The sequence below is a fragment of the Podarcis melisellensis genome (assembly GCF_964234715.1).
Source record: "Podarcis melisellensis genome assembly, chromosome: 14".
Lineage (NCBI taxonomy): Eukaryota > Metazoa > Chordata > Lepidosauria > Squamata > Lacertidae > Podarcis > Podarcis melisellensis.
In genome coordinates this window covers 46,551,395-46,568,888 of record NC_138546.1, presented here as the reverse complement: position 1 = coordinate 46,568,888, position 17,494 = coordinate 46,551,395, and the positions used below count along the sequence as shown (strand labels likewise).

General features: G+C 48.6%; 1 protein-coding gene across 5 annotated transcripts in view; it reads left to right on the top strand.

The window, feature by feature from the left end:
- RAB27A (RAB27A, member RAS oncogene family) overlaps positions 1 to 15,528 on the top strand; it is a 19,815-nt gene extending 4,287 nt beyond the window's left edge. For 2 of the 5 annotated variants that reach the window (XM_081888141.1, XM_081888140.1), the window contains 6 exons: positions 2,034 to 2,089; positions 7,322 to 7,495; positions 10,194 to 10,279; positions 11,158 to 11,261; positions 12,420 to 12,543; positions 14,032 to 15,528. In XM_081888141.1, the coding sequence (XP_081744267.1) occupies positions 7,343 to 7,495; positions 10,194 to 10,279; positions 11,158 to 11,261; positions 12,420 to 12,543; positions 14,032 to 14,230 (666 nt within the window). In that variant the 5' untranslated portion in view covers positions 2,034 to 2,089; positions 7,322 to 7,342 and the 3' untranslated portion in view covers positions 14,231 to 15,528. Of the gene's footprint in view, positions 1 to 2,033; positions 2,090 to 2,905; positions 2,974 to 7,321; positions 7,496 to 10,193; positions 10,280 to 11,157; positions 11,262 to 12,419; positions 12,544 to 14,031 lie in introns of those variants that run through there. The other 3 variants (XM_081888142.1, XM_081888143.1, XM_081888144.1) reach the window with 2 other exon arrangements.
- Positions 15,529 to 17,494: the final 1,966 nt, after the last annotated feature.

Genomic DNA, 17,494 nt, shown 5'->3' with positions numbered 1-17,494 from the left:
AAGCAGAGCAGAGGCCTGGGGAGTCTGGGGTGGGGAGAGAAGGCAGGTTGGCCTGGTCATGATTGTCAAAGGCAATACTTGGGACCATTGTCCTGCTCCTCGTCTTAGCCTTCTTTGTGGAGTTTTTTTTGGGGGGGGGCATACAAGGAATGGGAGATGAGATCCAATTTCTTCCTTGTCACCAGATGGGCCTCCCATATTTATAGAAAAGGGTTTGGAAGCGGATACAGTCATACCTTGGAAGTCGAACGGAATCCATTCTGGAAGTCTGTTTGACTTCCAAAACGTTCAGAAACCAAATCGTGGCTTTTGATTGGGCTTCCGGGTTCCAAAAGAATATTCGCAAACTGGAACAATCACTTTTGGGTTTGTGGCGTTGGGGAGCCAAAACATCCGAGTTCCAGGGCGTTCTGGATCCAAGGTACGATTGTATTAGCAAATTGGTTAAGAGTATATTGGCTCTGTGCTGTTGCTAGGGTTGCCAGACTTTCAAGTATATATTGTCCTCAGGAGCTGGCTGCAAATTAAAGCATAGACACTTGGAGGGAGGTGTGTGTGGCAGGTCTGCCTTCCTCCACTCCCCTCTCCCAGTTTACCTGCATCTTCAGGGCCCACCTTGTGACATCACCAGGGGCTGCCCCTAGGTCTCAGGTCTGGGTCCTGAAATCATAGGGCAGACGGGACGTCCCTGATTTAGAGAAGCCGTCCCAGTTTCTGATTTGATCCTGGCATATCCCACTTTTCCTTAGGATGTAACTATTTTCATTGGAGAAATATGGGAGGGTATGGGCATTATCTGGCCTCCAAGCCAACTGAAGGCAGCCCTGTATAGGAAAGTGGTTTTTTAAAATGTTTCATTATTTTTTAATGTATTATTATTTATTTTGATATATGTTGGAAGCTGCCCAGAGTGGCTGGGGCAACCCAGTGAGATGTGTTGGGTACAAAGAGTAAAATTATCATTATGGAACAGGACGTCCCTATTTTCATCGGATAAAGGTTGGAGGGTATATCCGGGTCTCAGTGGCTCCTGGCCTGGCGGCCATAGTTGTTGCCCGGAACACATTCTTTAAGCATGGTCAAAAGGGCAGTTGTTGTGGCCAAATGGCAGGAGAGTGAAGCCAGGACACATGTCCCAGCCCAGTTGTCTACAACTCCTTTGAGCCCCACCCAGTTGCAGTCCCAAGCAGCAGTTCAGCGAAGGCTGTCCTAGCTGATCTAGTGGCCTTCCTGCAGCTTTTGTGCCGGCTGACCACATCAGGACCACGTGGCTCTGAATCTGGCCCATTGCAAACTGTTTTCAGCAGTGGCATTAAGGAGAGTCTTATGCAGAAATCTTTCATGTTCATGCTTTTTGGGTACGTGTGGTTTGTTTGTTTTCTGCATGTTTTGTGTTTGCTTTAATTAGTTATGTTCTGTTTTCTACCGTCACCACCCCACACATTGCCTCCAAGGTTCTTCTCAGGAAAATGTGGACTTCCTAGCTTCCCCTTTCTCACCCAGTTGTCTAAGGCAGAAGCTGCAAGCATTCTCTCCAGCATCTCCTCCCTGCATCCTTTTTCCTTCTGCAATGAGGAAGGGGGTTGTTTTGTAAAAGCAGGTGATGGCTCTGTCTTCAGTTTCACACACAGAGGAATGGTCACCTCTCTTCTGGCTTTGTATTTACAAGATCCTATTTTTGGCCACTTGATTGCACCAACAGAGAAGAGCAAATCCGGAAATAGAGTAAACCTCACGGGAATGTAGGAAAGGGCCTGGGACTCTGCCATATAACAAATCACACTATTGACCCATCTAGATCTCCATGTTGGCTCTGCTGACTGACAGCACTGCTCAAGTATGGAAGCCTGAGTTTTTTGTACCTTTAAAAAAAAGTCCTATCATTTAAATGCATTGCCTACTTCTTGCCCCTCAGGCTCTTGGAGGCAGATGTAAACAAGAGCCCAGACTTTGGTAGGAGGGAGCAAAGAATCCCTGCCGCCACCATGGCCAAGATGTGCTGCGCTTTCTCTTTCTCTCTCTCTCATTTGTAGAAGCCTCCTCTGGCAGCTACAACAGACGGGTCTCCGAAGGACACGCTCTGGAAAGGGCAGGATTGCCAGGTTGCATATGGCTGTTATGAATCAAACATGACAGACGGTGCACAGGCAGTAAGCCTCTTCCACGGAGTCAGGTGCCTTCTTATCAGCTGGCCTTCGGAAGCAACAGTGGGGAATACGATATTTTACGCACAAGGAAGCAAAAGTTATGGCTAAGTGCCTGGTGTGCAAGGAGTCAGACGAGCTGATTTCTAGCGTCAGAGCAATCCTCTTCCCTGTTAGGAAGTGCCAGTTTTCACTTGGCATTTAAATAAATAAAACCCAGATCACAAAATAGACAGGTAAAACATACGAGGGGAAAATGAAAATTAATATTCTAGTGAATATTAGGGTAGCCAGCACAAGGTGAGAAATACATCCCAACCCATCAACGCTCCCAGGTGAGTGTACCCAAACAGGAGCTGTCCTGTTGCGAACAGCTGGAGGTGGGTGGGCAGAGCTGTGAAAGGCACAGAAGCAGGGAAACAGTTTCACCTGGATGTAAGGCAGTAATGTAAACACTCCTCTGCTTGATGCCTGGCAATGGCTCCCTTGCCTTGCCACCTGTGTGCTGCAACCTTGTACCGTTTTTTGTGTGAGGGATGATGAGTCTGGAAGGGGTGAGGATCTGAGCCCCCCAGGAGATATAGGGCAGCTGCATGCCCCTGTGCCCAGATGAGGAAGGGGCTGCCCAGCCCAGCCCTGTCGCCAGCCCGCCCGAGGCACACCTGCCCCACCTGTCAAGAGAGCAAACAGGTGACACGTAAGCTGCCGGCTGGGCTGTGTGCGAAGCAGGTGGGGCCCCTCCGGCTGCTGTTCCTCCGCTAGCTGGGCTGGGGAGAATGTGCCTTGGGCAAGAGCACGCTGCTGCTGCTGTGGTGTTGCTGTCCGAGAGGTGAGTGGCTTTTCCTTTCTGGGGCGATGGCTGGGGTGCAGTCCAGGGGAGCAGCAGTCGGTGGGGGTGGGGACATGGCTTGAGGCAGGTTGGTGCTGAAAGTGATAATTTACCTGGTCAGTCAACGCCTGGGGGGGGAGGGAGGGGACTCTGAGCTGCTGCTGGGGATTCAAGCTCACTTTGAAAAGGCGGCTTTCCTGATCCTGACCTCTGCCTTCCAGCTGTGCTGTTTTTCAGCACAGGAACTTCCATTTGTGTTATTTGGATGTAAGAAGGAGCTGCAGGGAGCCCCCAAGCAGAGGGCCTTTCCCCTCAAAGCCAGCAGCTCTCCTTCAGCAAGCAGCAAGCCACACAGCTCTACCCTGAAAGACCCGGGGTGCCCTTGGGCAGGCTAGGAACTTGGTGCCACCCCCCCCAATCATGCATCCCTTTTAAAACGAGACTGCCTGAACTCAAGCTGTCTGCCCCAACCCATCCAGTGCTCTCCAGATCTTTTGGATGATGGTTGCTGCAGCTGCAGGATCTGGCATCCCAAATATCTGAAGAGCACCAGGTTAGGAAAGGACTACCTAAAGCCAGGGATTACTGTATTTAACGGGGTCTAACACACCATCCCGTTGCTCGGTCCCAGCGCCTGGCAACCTAGCAGTTCGAAAGCACCCCCGGGTGCAAGTAGATAAATAGGGACCGCTCACTAGCGGGAAGGTAAACGGCGTTTCCGTGTGCTGCGCTGGCTCGCCAGATGCAGCTTGTCACGCTGGCCACGTGACCCAGAAGTGTCTGCGGACAGCGCTGGCCCCCGGCCTCTTAAGTGAGATGGGCGCACAACCCTAGAGTCAGACATGACTGGCCCGTACGGGCAGGGGTACCTTTACCTTTAACACACCATTGAAGGGACTCGGGTGGCGCTGTGGGTTAAACCACAGAGCCTAGGATATGCCAATTAGAAGGTCGGCGGTTCGAATCCCTGCGACGGGGTGAGCTCCTGTTGCTCGGTCCCTGCTCCTGCCAACCTAACAGTTCGAAAGCACGCAGTGCAAGTAGATAAATAGGTACCGCTCCAGCGGGAAGGTAAACGGCGCTTCCGTGCGCTGCTCTGGTTCGTCAGAAGCGGCTTAGTCATCCTGGCCACATGACCCGGAAGCTGTACGTCAGCTCCCTCAGCCAATAAAGCAAGATGAACGCCGCAACCCCAGAGTCAGTCACGACTGGACCTAATGGTCAGGGGTCCCTTTACCTTTAACACACCATTGAATCTCAATTTTCAGAACCTTGAAACCAAAAAAAGTAATTGCTCACCTAATGCTCCTAATCCTAATGCTCACCTTAATTTTTGCAATGTAATTTGGCCAAAAAAGCTGAGCATTAGATTTGAGTAAATACCGTATGTGCAACCAGCTTAACACTGGTGCAAATTGTGTTCGGGTGCAGCAGCAGCAGCACCTAGGCCGGATGCTGAGGGGTTAATTCTAGCCACTTTTAGCGAAATGTTCAGGTCAGGGAGAAGCAGCAGGCAGAGCAGAGTGCTGCTGACTATGGCTGGGACCCTTTGCCTTGTACCCTCCCAAGAGCCATGTTTTGTCCTTTTCTGGAATCCCAGGTTTGGCCATCAGTGGAAATCTGCTTTATGTGGCCGCTGCACATAGAGCTGGTCCATGTCCTGGCACTGATCCATTCTCAGGGCAGAACATCTTGTGCACTGCTGCAAACCCTCCGAAATGGGAGGCTGGCTTGGCATGTGATGAGTCCAATAGCAGCCTCTGCTCCTGCATGGCTCCAGTTTGCACCATGCAGGCCTTGCAAATGGCCACTGTGTCTTCAGATGGTCCTGTGGGTCCTCCTTTAGTCTTGTGTGATGCTGCTCTGAGGATTCTGCCTGGCCAAACCCTCCCTGAAGTGGAGGTTCTTCCAGGTCTTCTTGTGCCATCTGCACCTTGTTTATGTCCTCCTGAAGGTATAGATTGCTATACTAATAGGCATTCGGTGGAGTGTGTGATGACATTTGCAAAAATGCTGTAGATGGTCATCATGCTGACTAAGCCGCCTGCTGAAATCTTGCTTGGGCTTTGCTGCTGTTCTTGTGGAAGGGCTCCTGGGCTGTTCAGCTTTAACCTAAATAGACTAAGGGTGGAGACCGCTTCTTAAATATTTGTGCAGGGAGTAGGAGGAGGAGGAGGAGGAGGAGGATGAAGCTTAACCCTGCAGGACAACAATAGTCTTGCTGCCTCTCCTATCTGTGCCAACCTTCCTTGGGAGAGATTTTCGGCTGGTTTCCTCTCAGGGATTGTCATGCCAAGGCATCAATGAGGTGTTGTCTTTTCTTTTTTCCTAAATAGCATATCTAGCCCTCAGCCTGCCATAGCAGCCCCATCTTCCTGCTCACCCCTTTCCATAGGTAGAACAGCTTGTTCAATAGTAGACTATTTTTGTATTTTCTCAACTGCCTTGAGCGCTGTGTTCTGAAGACAGGAAGGACAGGTAGGAATTTTAAAAATAAATCATGAAAACCCATGCAGGTTGGAAGTACAGGTCAGCACAATTTAGCTCCGTTACCATCAGCTGAAAACCTATAAAAAGCACCTTGGCATCATTTCCCCTGACTTTAAAGTTCCTTCTTCCCAAACCAGGCTGAAACACAGTCAATAAGCCTAGGCCAGGCAGCCTCATCTGTGGTATAATGTGATGGAGAGAGAGAGAGAGAAAGTTGGCCATGTTATGGATGTAGGTAAAGGTAAAGGGCGTTTCCGTGTGCTGCGCTGGTGCTGGCTCGCCAGAGCAGCTTCGTCACGCTGGCCACGTGACCCGGAAGTGTCTCCGGACAGCGCTGGCTCCCGGCCTCTTAAGTGAATTGAGCGCACAACCCTAGAGTCGGACACAACTAGCCCGTATGGGCAGGGGTACCTTTACCTTTAAAGGTAAAAGGACCCCTGACCATTAGGTCCAGTCGTGACCGACTCTGGAGTTGCAGCGCTCATCTTGCTTTACTGGCTGAGGGAGCCGGCGTACAGCTTCCGGGTCATGTGGCCAGCATGACTAAGCTGCTTCTGGCGAACCAGAGCAGCGCATGGAAACACCGTTTACCTTCCCTCCGGAGTGATACCTATTTATCTACTTGCACTTTGACGTGTTTTCAAACTGCTAGGTTGGCAGGAGCAGGGACAAAGCAATGGGAGCTCACCCCGTCACAGGGATTCGAACTGCCGACCTTCTGATCGGCAAGTCCTAGGCTCTGAGGTTTAACCCACAGCGCCACCCGCATCCCTAATACCCCTTTCCATGCAGAAGTCTATTAAATGGTGAGCACCAGTTGCTACTTCTTAATAACGTTTATCAAGTGACTTCATCAGACAACCTGTTTATTGAGCATTCACCCTGACTTGCCCTGCACAAAACACATGTGGTGGTTAGACTATGTCCCGTCTTTATTCAGCGTTTATTCTGATTTGTATGTGGGGAGGTTATACAACAGGGAGTGTTCATCCCAATTTGCTGTGTCTTCTCACCAATCCTTTGTTCATCCCACGCTTTGCAGTGTGTTTGCCGCTCACTTTCCTAACACCCCAAAGTCAGGATTTTTTTAAATTAAAACAAAAAGTTTGTTGTGCTATGATGACAGAGTGCTTTAATCGATTTTTATTCCCAAAAAAACTAAATTCCCAACATGCACTTGAATTCCTCCTGCAAAATACTGACAGTCTGGAGGCGAGCAAGGATAATACTGAGCTTAATTACACCTTTTGTACCAAGAGTATGCAAAGCTTGTTCTCATGCCAACACCTCATCTGGGTTTTTTTAAAAACCAAATGTTAGCTGGTGTGTGTATGTGTTGGGGGTTGTTGACACTCAGGCCACCTGCACCAGGCATCTCCTGTCATGTGTACTTGAGTCCTGTGATGGAGTAATTTTTCCATGCCTATTCAGAAAACTTTTTGACTGAAGGAGGTATCTGAATCAGAGTCTGGATTTTGGCTTCTGCAGCCAGGATGTTTTCCTTATATGTGTTTGGGGTGGGGTGGGGTGGACAGATGGACACCTGTGTCATGTACAGTATGAAGACTTTCCTGGTACTGTGCATGTATGTAAATCTATTGCAAGTTACATCTTCCCAGCATGTTCTGCAAAGGATTCTTGTGTGCACAGTCTTCTTCACACACAGAGCACTAGGCACTGTTCTTTTCGGGGGAAATGTCGCGTGTGCTTAGATTGGGCTCCATGGAGGAGATGCTGTGAGCTCTGGACAGTTGATAGCTGGGATTTCAGAGAATGCAATATATAGTTATTGGGAAAAGAATGGAAATGACAGCTGCTCCCTTCCTCTTCCTCCCCTCCCCTCTGTCTCACCCCAAAGGCTGTCCTCAGAGTTCTCACGATGTCTGATGGGGACTACGATTACCTAATCAAATTCTTGGCCCTGGGCGATTCTGGTGTGGGGAAGACCAGTTTCCTTTATCAGTACACAGATGGCAAGTTCAATTCAAAATTCATAACAACTGTTGGCATCGACTTCCGGGAAAAGAGGGTGGTAAGTTCCCACCATTTTCTACATCTCCATTGGGGGGGGGGGGAGACTCACTTTCAGCTACCTTTCAGAAAACTGTGATCAGAACTCAGACCTGACCCAGTTTTCCCTGAACCTGGCAGGGTGTGTGGATTCCTGATACTTCTTGGACATAAACAGGTGAGAAGCAGAGAAGGAGAAGGGATGAGGTCTGTAGGTCTGCACTTTGGAGGCGGCTAATATTTATGGGGGAGTCATCCATTAGCTCACCCCAAGTGCAGTTTCAACCGACTTTGCAAAACGTGCTTTTTATTTTTCACAGCCACTTGCAAAATGCGACAGCCTTGATTTTGCCTTTAGTGACCTTTTTAGCTGTTTGGCCAAATGGGCCTGGGTGCCATTTCCAAAGAGCGCCCTCTCTACAGGTGCTCTTCTATAACCATGTCCTTCTGTCCTTGCAGGCCTGGTGGCAGACAGCATGGTCTAGTGAACCAAAACAAGTTTCCCTTTTAGTTTCAAGGAATGAGAACATTCTGGGGAAGGGGCAATTTCCATCCCCATTTCTGAGACCGGACTCCAGTCCAGTCCACATAGATTTCCTGCTGCCACCACCACCTGCCTCTCTCCAGCTTCTACCCACCCACCTGTGTAGTTCTGTCAGTTATAGAAGCAGCAGTTTCCAGGAAAGGGCCTGGCGCTTTTGTTTGCAAGGAAGATGGTGGCTTTGGTCAGATCATTCTGTAGCAGAACAACCCATGAGATTGCCTGTAACTCCCACAAGAAGTGGTGGACTCTCCTTCCGTGGAGGTTTTTCAGCAGAGATTGGATGGCCACCTGTCACGGGTGATCTAGTTGAGAGTCCTGCATTTCAGGAGGTTGGACCAGATGACCCTCAAGGTACCTTGTAGCTATATAATTCTGTGATTTGGTGATTGCACCACATTGCTTCATGCAAACAATCTGGCCCTAATAACTTCAAACTTCTCTGTAATTTCAAAGCTACTTGTTCCTGCCCAGCCATGGGCCTCAAAGGGCTTATCCACTCTTCCTCTTATCCTGCTACTCCCCCCCCCCCCGGAAAACCGCTCTTTAGCTCTCAGTCGGAGCAAACAGCAATTCAGTTTTTCTCCGGATGGCCGTTTGCTTCAATTTAGAGAGAGAGTCAGTTTTCCCTGGGAAAGGAGCAGGGCAAGGGGAAAACTGCTCGGACCCTTGCTTTTCTAGGCACGGGACAAGTGCAAGTCTGGATGAGCCCAAAGTCAGCTGGGCCCTCCTGCTGTTCTGACCTTCTGATGGTCTCAGCCATTCCCCAACCCACCTGGGAGCAATGATTGCATTAAAATAAAAGAGAGCTGCTGGGAATGAGAAAATTAGGCATGCAGAAATCTGTTTGTTTTTCTTGAAGCCTTGTCTGCTGTCATTGTTAGAAAAAGCTTCCTGGAAGTCCCTTTCCAGGCTGTTGCTGCTGCCGTTTGACTTCTTTTCTGTCCCCAACAGAAGCAGAAGTAGCTATCTCCTTTCCACGTACTTCTTCCTGCTGCAGCCTGCCTGCTTTTCCATATATTAATATCCCGTCCCTGCCTATAATGAGATCAATTTGACACTGTCCGGGAGCCTCCCTTTCCTACTTGCTGCTAGCAATCAATGCCAGCCTGCCAGGGGAAAAGGTGCAGCTAAATTGCCAGTGTCTTTCTTATCTGATTGTACTTTTTGCAGTTACACTGAAATCTAAGCAATCAAAATCAGGTTCCAGACGTTTTGGATTTATTTACTACCCAGCCACCATTTGCAGTCACCATTGATGGCTCCATTTGTGTGCCTGAGAACATGGGGCGGCATGTGTGTGTGGAGTGGGGCACCTCTAAGGTCTACCGCTTAAATGTTTTGTGATTAAGCAACCTATAAATCTTTTTAAATACAGAAATATTGCACTGGGCATTGGAGCAGGAGGAAGAAGCTGTGTCAGGTCTCCTGGATGCTACTTCTGCCGGCTCCACAGTGCCTGACATTAGAAAGCTGCCCTCCTCTTTGGAAATGGGGTTGAAGGGGTCTCCCTGCTTTCACTTGGTTTTGGGGCTTGCCTGTTCTAAAGCCGAGTGTGATTGGAGGAGCTCCTCCTCTGCTCTCCTTCCCAGGGTTTTGGGCATGGATTCATGGGTTCTCCAATCGCAGCAAGCAGAAACTCTATACAGACGGCAAGCGGATTTGCAGAGGCCTGAGTAACAACATTTCCTAACGAAAACTTCCAGCCGTTTCTGAACGATCATCGTTCAGAAATATGCACTGGAAGTGTTTTCGGTCGTGAGTTCTTCCAAAGGCTTCTGCTGCTCTACACCAGGATTGAAATCCTCTGAAAACATCCTGGAAACTGACCAAGCCCACAAGGAGGCCAACTGGGCTCATTTGGGTTTTGCAGCTTGAGTTTTGGACCCTGCAGAAACCCTCACAACAACAGCTGCAGCAGCTCCTGGGGAACAATATTAAAATATTGTATTCATTGTATTTCCTCTCCTAAATTCAATTCAATTACTAACAGCAGATAAGGCAGACCATAGGTGCAAGCAGCTCAGGAGCAGAGCCATAAAAGCTAGTTCAATACCTGACTCTAAGCCCACAGCCCAGGCTTCCCGAAGACTGAAGGTGTGGGGGCCTCTTTGTGGAGGGAGATCCCCAGAGACGCTAATTGGAGGCACTCGTCCAATGGCATGCCTTTTTTAAACAGGTGTACCGATCAAATGGGCCGGATGGCATTAGTGGTCGAGGACAGAGAATACATCTCCAGCTGTGGGACACAGCTGGGCAAGAAAGGTAAGGGATACAAAGAAGAAATAGAGCCAGACTGAAAATGTAAGAACTTCAGAAGATCTTTCTAGTTGAGCATCCTTTTCTTGCAGTGGCCAATAGCTCTCTCTGGCTTGGGGTCGTCCCCCTGCATCAACTGGAATGGCTGTAGCTTCTGTCCCTGCAGATGAGATGTGCCCCGCCCCCCCGAGCACAAGTAGCTCCTGACCACCTCCATTCATTTTTCTAATCTCATTCATTTCATTCATTTTCCTAATCTCCTTTAAAGTCATCCATGTTTGCGGCCCTCGCTGCATCCTAAGTATATATTTCATTGCTGACATTTTTATTGTTGCTTTGAGATGTTTCTTAGGAGGTGAATCTTAAATGAAATGAAATAAATAAATAAATAAATAAAACAAATAAACTTGTAGGAGCAAATTCCAGAATTTAATCATGAGCTGCTTCCTTTTCTCTGCCCTGGATCTCCCATCAGTCAACAGAAACAAATGATTCTGAGGTCTAATATTATGAAGGGGAAGAAAAACATCTGCCTCTATTCCTTTCTCCACATTATCCATCATTTTAAACACCTCTAAGCTCGCCCACCCACCCCCCTCAGTAAGTTGTCCTTTATCCTAACTTGACCTCTGTGGCAGCTTTTCTTCTGTTGTTGACAATTGGCCAAAAGGCCTTTGCTAAGAGGTGTCTTGAGACACTAAAGCCCCTCCCCAAGAGTCCCTCTGTTCCTTTCAGATTACTTTAGACTTGGACCATAGTAATTATACCAAGAATTCTGGCTCTTTTGAAGTCAGTGGTAAAATGCTTCAGACTAATAACTTCCCTTATTGCAGGTCCTTGTTTATTCTTGGCTGAAAGAATATCTTGGCTTTTCGTCCTTGCAGGTTTCGTAGCTTGACGACTGCCTTCTTCCGAGATGCAATGGGCTTCCTTCTCCTCTTTGATTTGACCAACGAGCAAAGTTTCCTCAACATCAGAAACTGGATGAGTAAGAGGCTGTCTTCCCGCACTCCCCATTGGGCGGCTGCCTTTTCCCAGTATGACCCCTGTGGGTGTGGGGCTATAGAGAGAGATGGGCCCATAATTCACCCTGGCCCTGCAGCCAGTGGGGAACACCCAAAAGTCAGCATGGAACAAGTCTGGATCCATTATTTTGTGCCATTAACAAAACGTGGGCCTGTAGGGATTTCTTCTTCTTCAACAGCCCTATAGGAAGCAATGAGCCACTGAGGCACAAGCGCACATGTCCAGGAGGAAGAATAATGCCCCCCGGTTAGTAGTGTCTGCCCCCAACTCTGATCACCTTCCCCACAGTTGTCCCCTTAGCGTGCAAGGTTGAATCCAAAGCAGCTGTCTTTTGGTTTTTTGTGGGGGTGTATTTTCAAACAGTGTTCTTAACGTGAACCGTCTGTTTGCCAGATGAAAAGTCCTGGCGAACAAAGCATTTTCTTTCTACTGCCCAAGCAAAGCTTGGGGGCAGATGTTGTCTTGGCTGCGGACATGCCACAGCTGTCCTCCATGGCATTTAATTTCATTGTACACAGGTTGTACATTGACAATAAAGGTATTATTATTAATTGGGTTTCTGTGGTGGGCAGAGCAGGTTCTTTTGTAAGAGGCATGTCATGCCCCAGCCTCAGATTTCTGTCTGGGGTCCCTCTGTCCCCACCTGCACAGGAACCTCCAGAGGCATTTTTCTGACTTTCTCAGCTGAACAACTTTCACTCCTCCACCCTGGCGAAGGGTGAAGAGGCCCTCACCCTCGCTGCCTCCCGGCTGCCCTCTGAATCGCTTCCCTTTGCATTGTTGGGTCCTGTGGGTGCAGCAGCAGCACCCAATGCATTTGCTTGGGGTCCTGGAGAGGAGGGTGGTCACTGCATCCATGGACTCATGTCCGCCTCTACTAGCACCAGGCCTGATCGAGATTCACAAGGGTGACAGGCTAAATTCTTGCATGGGAGCAACAGGACACCTTCGGGTGCCCATGGAGGGGACTGGGTGTGTGACAGTCACAGGTAGGGAGAATTCACCGTAATGTAAGAATGGAGGGATCTGTGCAGGAAGGGCATAGAGTGCTCTGCTTTCGCCACTTCTCTGGCTGTTGCAGCAAGTGAGCCTGGCATTTCCCTTTTCCTGTTACTGTTAGGCCAGTTGCAAACCCACGCCTATTGTGAAAACCCCGATGTGGTCCTGTGCGGAAACAAAAGCGACCTGGAAGAGCAGCGGGTGGTGAAAGAAGAGGACGCAAAGGAACTTGCAGAGAAGCACGGGCAAGTCACATCCTCCCCGTTATTCTTGCGGTTTGGGCAGAGCGGTGGCTGCCTCCTGGAGAGGCTGAAGGGAGCTCCTCTAAGGAGCTGCTTAACAGAAAAACTGGTGACCTGGTACTCCTCAGGCAGATGGAAATAATCCTTCAGAGCCCATGATCCTTCCTTGGTCCCTTTGTCCCCACCCTCCACTGCCTTTCTTTTCTTTTCTGGGCATCTGCACAGGTATTCCTGTATCTTTGTGTGCACACCTTAAAAACAAAAAACAACTCCCAGGAAGTGCGCAAGAACAAACTTTACCCACTTAATTTTCATGTTTCATTTGGGGAAATGGAAGCTTGTTGGGGCGGTGGTGTCATGATCTATTTCCATGTGTTGTTTTAACTTTTTAATACGGAGGTCTTGTGCAAGAGTGATATTTACCTGACTGAGCCTTGCACAAGAGTGATAAAGAAGCTATTATTTTATTTTAATTTAATTTTAAATATTGTGGCAGCCCTTGATGCTCCAGGAGGGTGAGTGTTGATGGGGGAACCCCCGAATACATTAGGAGAAAACTCTTCCTGGTGCCAGTGAGTCCCACCCCATTGACTGGGGATTCATTGCAGGCGAAAGGAAGTATGGTTTCGTGAGGAAGACCCTCCCCTCCACCTCCAGTGTTCATCCTGAACACCAGTTGTTGGGGGATGACAGCAGTGGGAGACCCGGGTGAAAGAAAGCCTAGTTTCACCCCTGCTTTGGGGCATTGAGCAGAACTGGGAGCAAGCTGGCTCCTCCTTCCCGTGGAGGGGTAGGTCTGGGTGGGACCCCAGAGGACTCTGCCAGTCTTGTTGACAACTGTGCAGGGAATGTGGTGCCAGAAGCTCCTGCTCTCCACTCCCAAGTGAGGGACGGGAACCCAAAGGTCAGACTCTGGCCTTCATGAATGGACTGTTTGGTACAGAAATTGCAGCCAATTGAAAAAGTAGCAAGGAAGTGGCCTGCAAAAACAGCCACCTCTTGAGCACCACCAGCTGGAGAATATGAGGACCTGCTTTTGCCCAGTCCTCTTGCAGAAGACGGTCATCCTCCTGCCCTTTGAAAAGCCCTGTTTATTCAGCAGCATTTGTCCTGATTTACTTGCTCAGAACTTACACGGAGGTTAGATTATTGCGCATTTATTCCGATCTGCTTGTGTTTATATGCCCTCCCATTGTTCACCCCACACTTTTCATCCCATCGCTTTCTGAGGTCAGATTCTTTTTTAAAGTGGATTTGTTGTGCTTGGGCAACCGGGAGCTCTAATTCACTTAAAGCCGGGCAAAGCTAAAGTTCTGGTATCCTTCCTGCGAAAGAGTGACTGTCCAGAAGCAGCCCTTGTGAGTGCTTCCGATAAAAATTGTGTTCTGAGAAGCCCAGCAGGCCTTAATTCTCCTTTCCTTCCCGAGATCCACCATTATCTCAGAATGCCACAGCTCCGCAGAGTAAACCTTTCTGATGCCTTCTTTCCAGGATCCCTTATTTTGAAACGAGTGCTGCCAATGGGGCCAACGTGAGCAAGGCCATTGAGACGCTTCTGGACCTCATCATGAAGCGAATGGAACGGTGTGTGGACAAGTCCTGGATCCCAGAAGGGGTAGTGCAGCCTAATGGGCACAGCTCCACAGAGCAGCTCAGTGAGGAAAAAGAGAAAAGCAAATGTAGCTGCTGATCGCTAGAGACATGACTGCGACATTTTAAATTAAGCTATGATGATATTATGGCTGAAGCTTAATATGAATAATTTTTGGACCACCTTCTCTATACGTAGACGTAGATGTGTGATGATCAGCTCTGCTGAGCACCAGTTTACTATCAAACAACACCAACTTGTGCTTTGCAGCCGTTTCCCTTTATTAGTTACTAGCTAGGCTAGCCTAATTTTTCAGGATTTAGACTGGCTGCTTAACAGCAAGTCCTATTTCCTCTAAGGACCTAAATTCCCTTGTTGCAACAACAGAAATGGGAGGGTGGGTTGAATTGGCCAGAGGAAGCAAGTAATTTGTTCTTCGTTACTGGAAATGTTCTGTATTTTAATGCGTTAAAAATAGATAAATAAATCCTTCGTTATCAATAATAGGGAGCCGGCATCCCATCTCCACCTCTGGATGTTGCTAGACCAACAGTTCCCATCATCCCTGACTCTGCTGCTGAGGCTGATGGGAACTGCAGTCCAGCAACATCTGAAGGACAACTGCTCCCCTATCTGTGGTTTTTAGAGACACCAAGCTGGCCCTTGCAACAGGACCAAACCCTGCCACCTTTCATAGTTAGTATTGCTAGAATCCAGATGTGCTATCTTGCCTAAGTAGGTGGAGCAAGAGTATGTTGCATGTATACGGATGCAGAAGTGTCATATATAAACTTTCTTGTTTTGACAGGAATAGAGGGCAAGCTAATGCTTTGTGCTAAATTTCTTTGTTTGGAAAAAGTCTCCTTCACAATCGGACCGAAAATATTATTACTGACTGTTCTGGTGAGGCCTTACTCTGTTAAGCAACAACTCTTGGCTTATACACCTGCCGTCTCTGTTTTCTTTGCTCCGGTAGAATCCAGACTCATTTGCTGTGATTCTGCAGCTTGCCTGCTTTCGCTGATGTGTGTAATCAAATGGTCTAGATCAGTTTATTCTCGGGCAGAATCAGTACTTTGAATGGGGCTTAGAGCCTCCTGGGAGCACCTCCTGCATGTACTTGAAGGGGATGAGAACAACACCAGAAGAGGGGAGGGGGCTTTGCTGTTTGCTCGTGCAAAGTGGGGGTGCAGTTACTAACTTTGTCTTACCATGCCGTGCCACTGAACAATCTTCTGAGCACCTACCTACATTTTTCCAGCACCTTTTAAAACATCTCGCTCAAAAGTCTTAACAAACTCTTATTCAGTCTCTGCACACTTAAGTCCCTGCCTCTATCCCATTGCTGGACTTGAGGCTAGCAGCCCTTAGCTGTGTTTTTTTTTGGGGGGGGGCTGTCAAATGGTCCCAACATACAAGCAAATGGTCCCAGCATACAAGCAAAGCATTCCACAGCATCTTCCCTGATGCACCAGCCCTGCCCACCCACCAAACTGCCTAACTGGTTGGTTGTAAGAACTGAGCATTAAATGTGACTTGCTGTTCACCACTGAGGTCCAGATGCTTGGAGATAATAAACAAAATAAGAAACCCTTACGTGTTTGTGCAACGTGCTCTGCTGGGCTGTCACCCTGATGTTGACAAAATAGCACCCAAAAATCTATTTATGTGAACACCCTCCCTGGATAGTTTGTTGACCACGTGCTGCAGGTCAAAACCTGCCCTGCCAAATACAGTTTAATAAGTAAGAAAATTTGAATGTATTAAAAGGATAGTAGCAGTTGGGTAAACTATGAACATGCTTACATGCATTCCAGGGGATTAAGGGGAGCTGTTAGTGTTCTGAGAAATTTGCTGTGCTGTTTTAAAATCCACCTCATGCTCAGGCCTCAAGATGGGACATCCAAGTTTGTGTCTGGGCCTGGGGTGGGGGGTATGAAAATATTGGCTCAAATGTCTGCCAGTGCCTGAGACGCACAACTGACTGGAGGCTTTTTGCTCATTGGAAGTGCCTTTGAAATGACCCAGGACTAGCAAAAGAGCCAGTATTTTTTTAAACAAAGGAGAAATACAACTTCACTTTGTGGAGGAATGTCCTGGAACTCTGCCACCTGTACACTGAGGCTAAAATCACGCCAGCGTAAATGGCAGGGATGCGTTTTTCTGAAACCAGAGGTGTGTTTTAGATTTGATACAAAAGGCTGAAACAGCCATATTTTTTGACCTGCATGCTGTATTTATCGAACTGTATAAATGGAAAATTTATAACTGCCATGTACTGCCATGAAGAGGTATCTCTATTAAAAATGAATTATAGCCGCGGCCTGCATCTTTGACTTATTTGTAGCTGAGATCAGGAATCTGTGCAGAATGATTCAGAAGTTGCACAGGAGATGTTTACGCATCGCTGCTCATAAATGTGCTGCACCGAAGAGTCAGCAACAATAACGGGAGTTCTCCGGTGCCCCTGTTTCTGCACCTCAAGATCCTCCATCATTAGAGAAGACCCCGAAATAACTGGAGAGAAAGAAGGGGAAGGCAATTAAGAGCCCTTAGGGACCATGCCTACTGCTCCTCAGCCGGGGCTCTCCCCATAGCTGTCAACTGTCCCTTATTTGGCGGGAAATGCCCTTATCCCAGCGCTGTGTCCCGCTGCTGTCCCTTATTGATGAGGTCCCTTAAATTTCCCGGGTTTCATGCTCACCCGGCTCGGGATGGAAGCAGCGGCTCGGGGTCTTCCGCCGCGAGAGTGCGCGTACACGAGCTGCCATGTCTCTGTCTCTCCCTTTTCCGCCTCAGGGGCGCGTCGTGAGGAGACGGGTGGCAGCGGGCAGGTAGGCAGCCCTTCTCTTGCGAGACTTGCGCCGCACTGCCAGGGAAAGCTGGAAGCGGCGGCAGCTGAGGAGCCGGCCTGATGGAGGAGGAAGAGGAGGGGACGGGGTGGAACGCAGAAGGGTGGTGCTTCAGGCCCGCCTCATGCTGAGCTCGCAGGTGGCGTGGGCGAGAGTGTCTCTCCCTCCCTCTTGGGTGGGGAAGGGCCGATGGAACTCCTCGCACAGGACAGCAGCCCCGACGTGCTGCTTAGCATCCCCTCCAACCAGTGCAGCATCTTAATGTAGTGATTTCCCCCTCGCCATCCCTTTCATAACTATTTTTATAAACCATTTGTCCATCCATAGTTCAAATTTTTACTACAAGTTTTCTGTCAATCCTACCAATGTATCAGTTACAGAAAGGTAGCTGTGTTGGTCTGCCGTGTTGGTCTGCCATAGTCAAAACAAAACAAAATTCCTTCCAGTAGCACCTTAAAGACCAACTAAGTTAGTTCTTGGTATGAGCTTTCGTGTGCATGCACACTTCTTC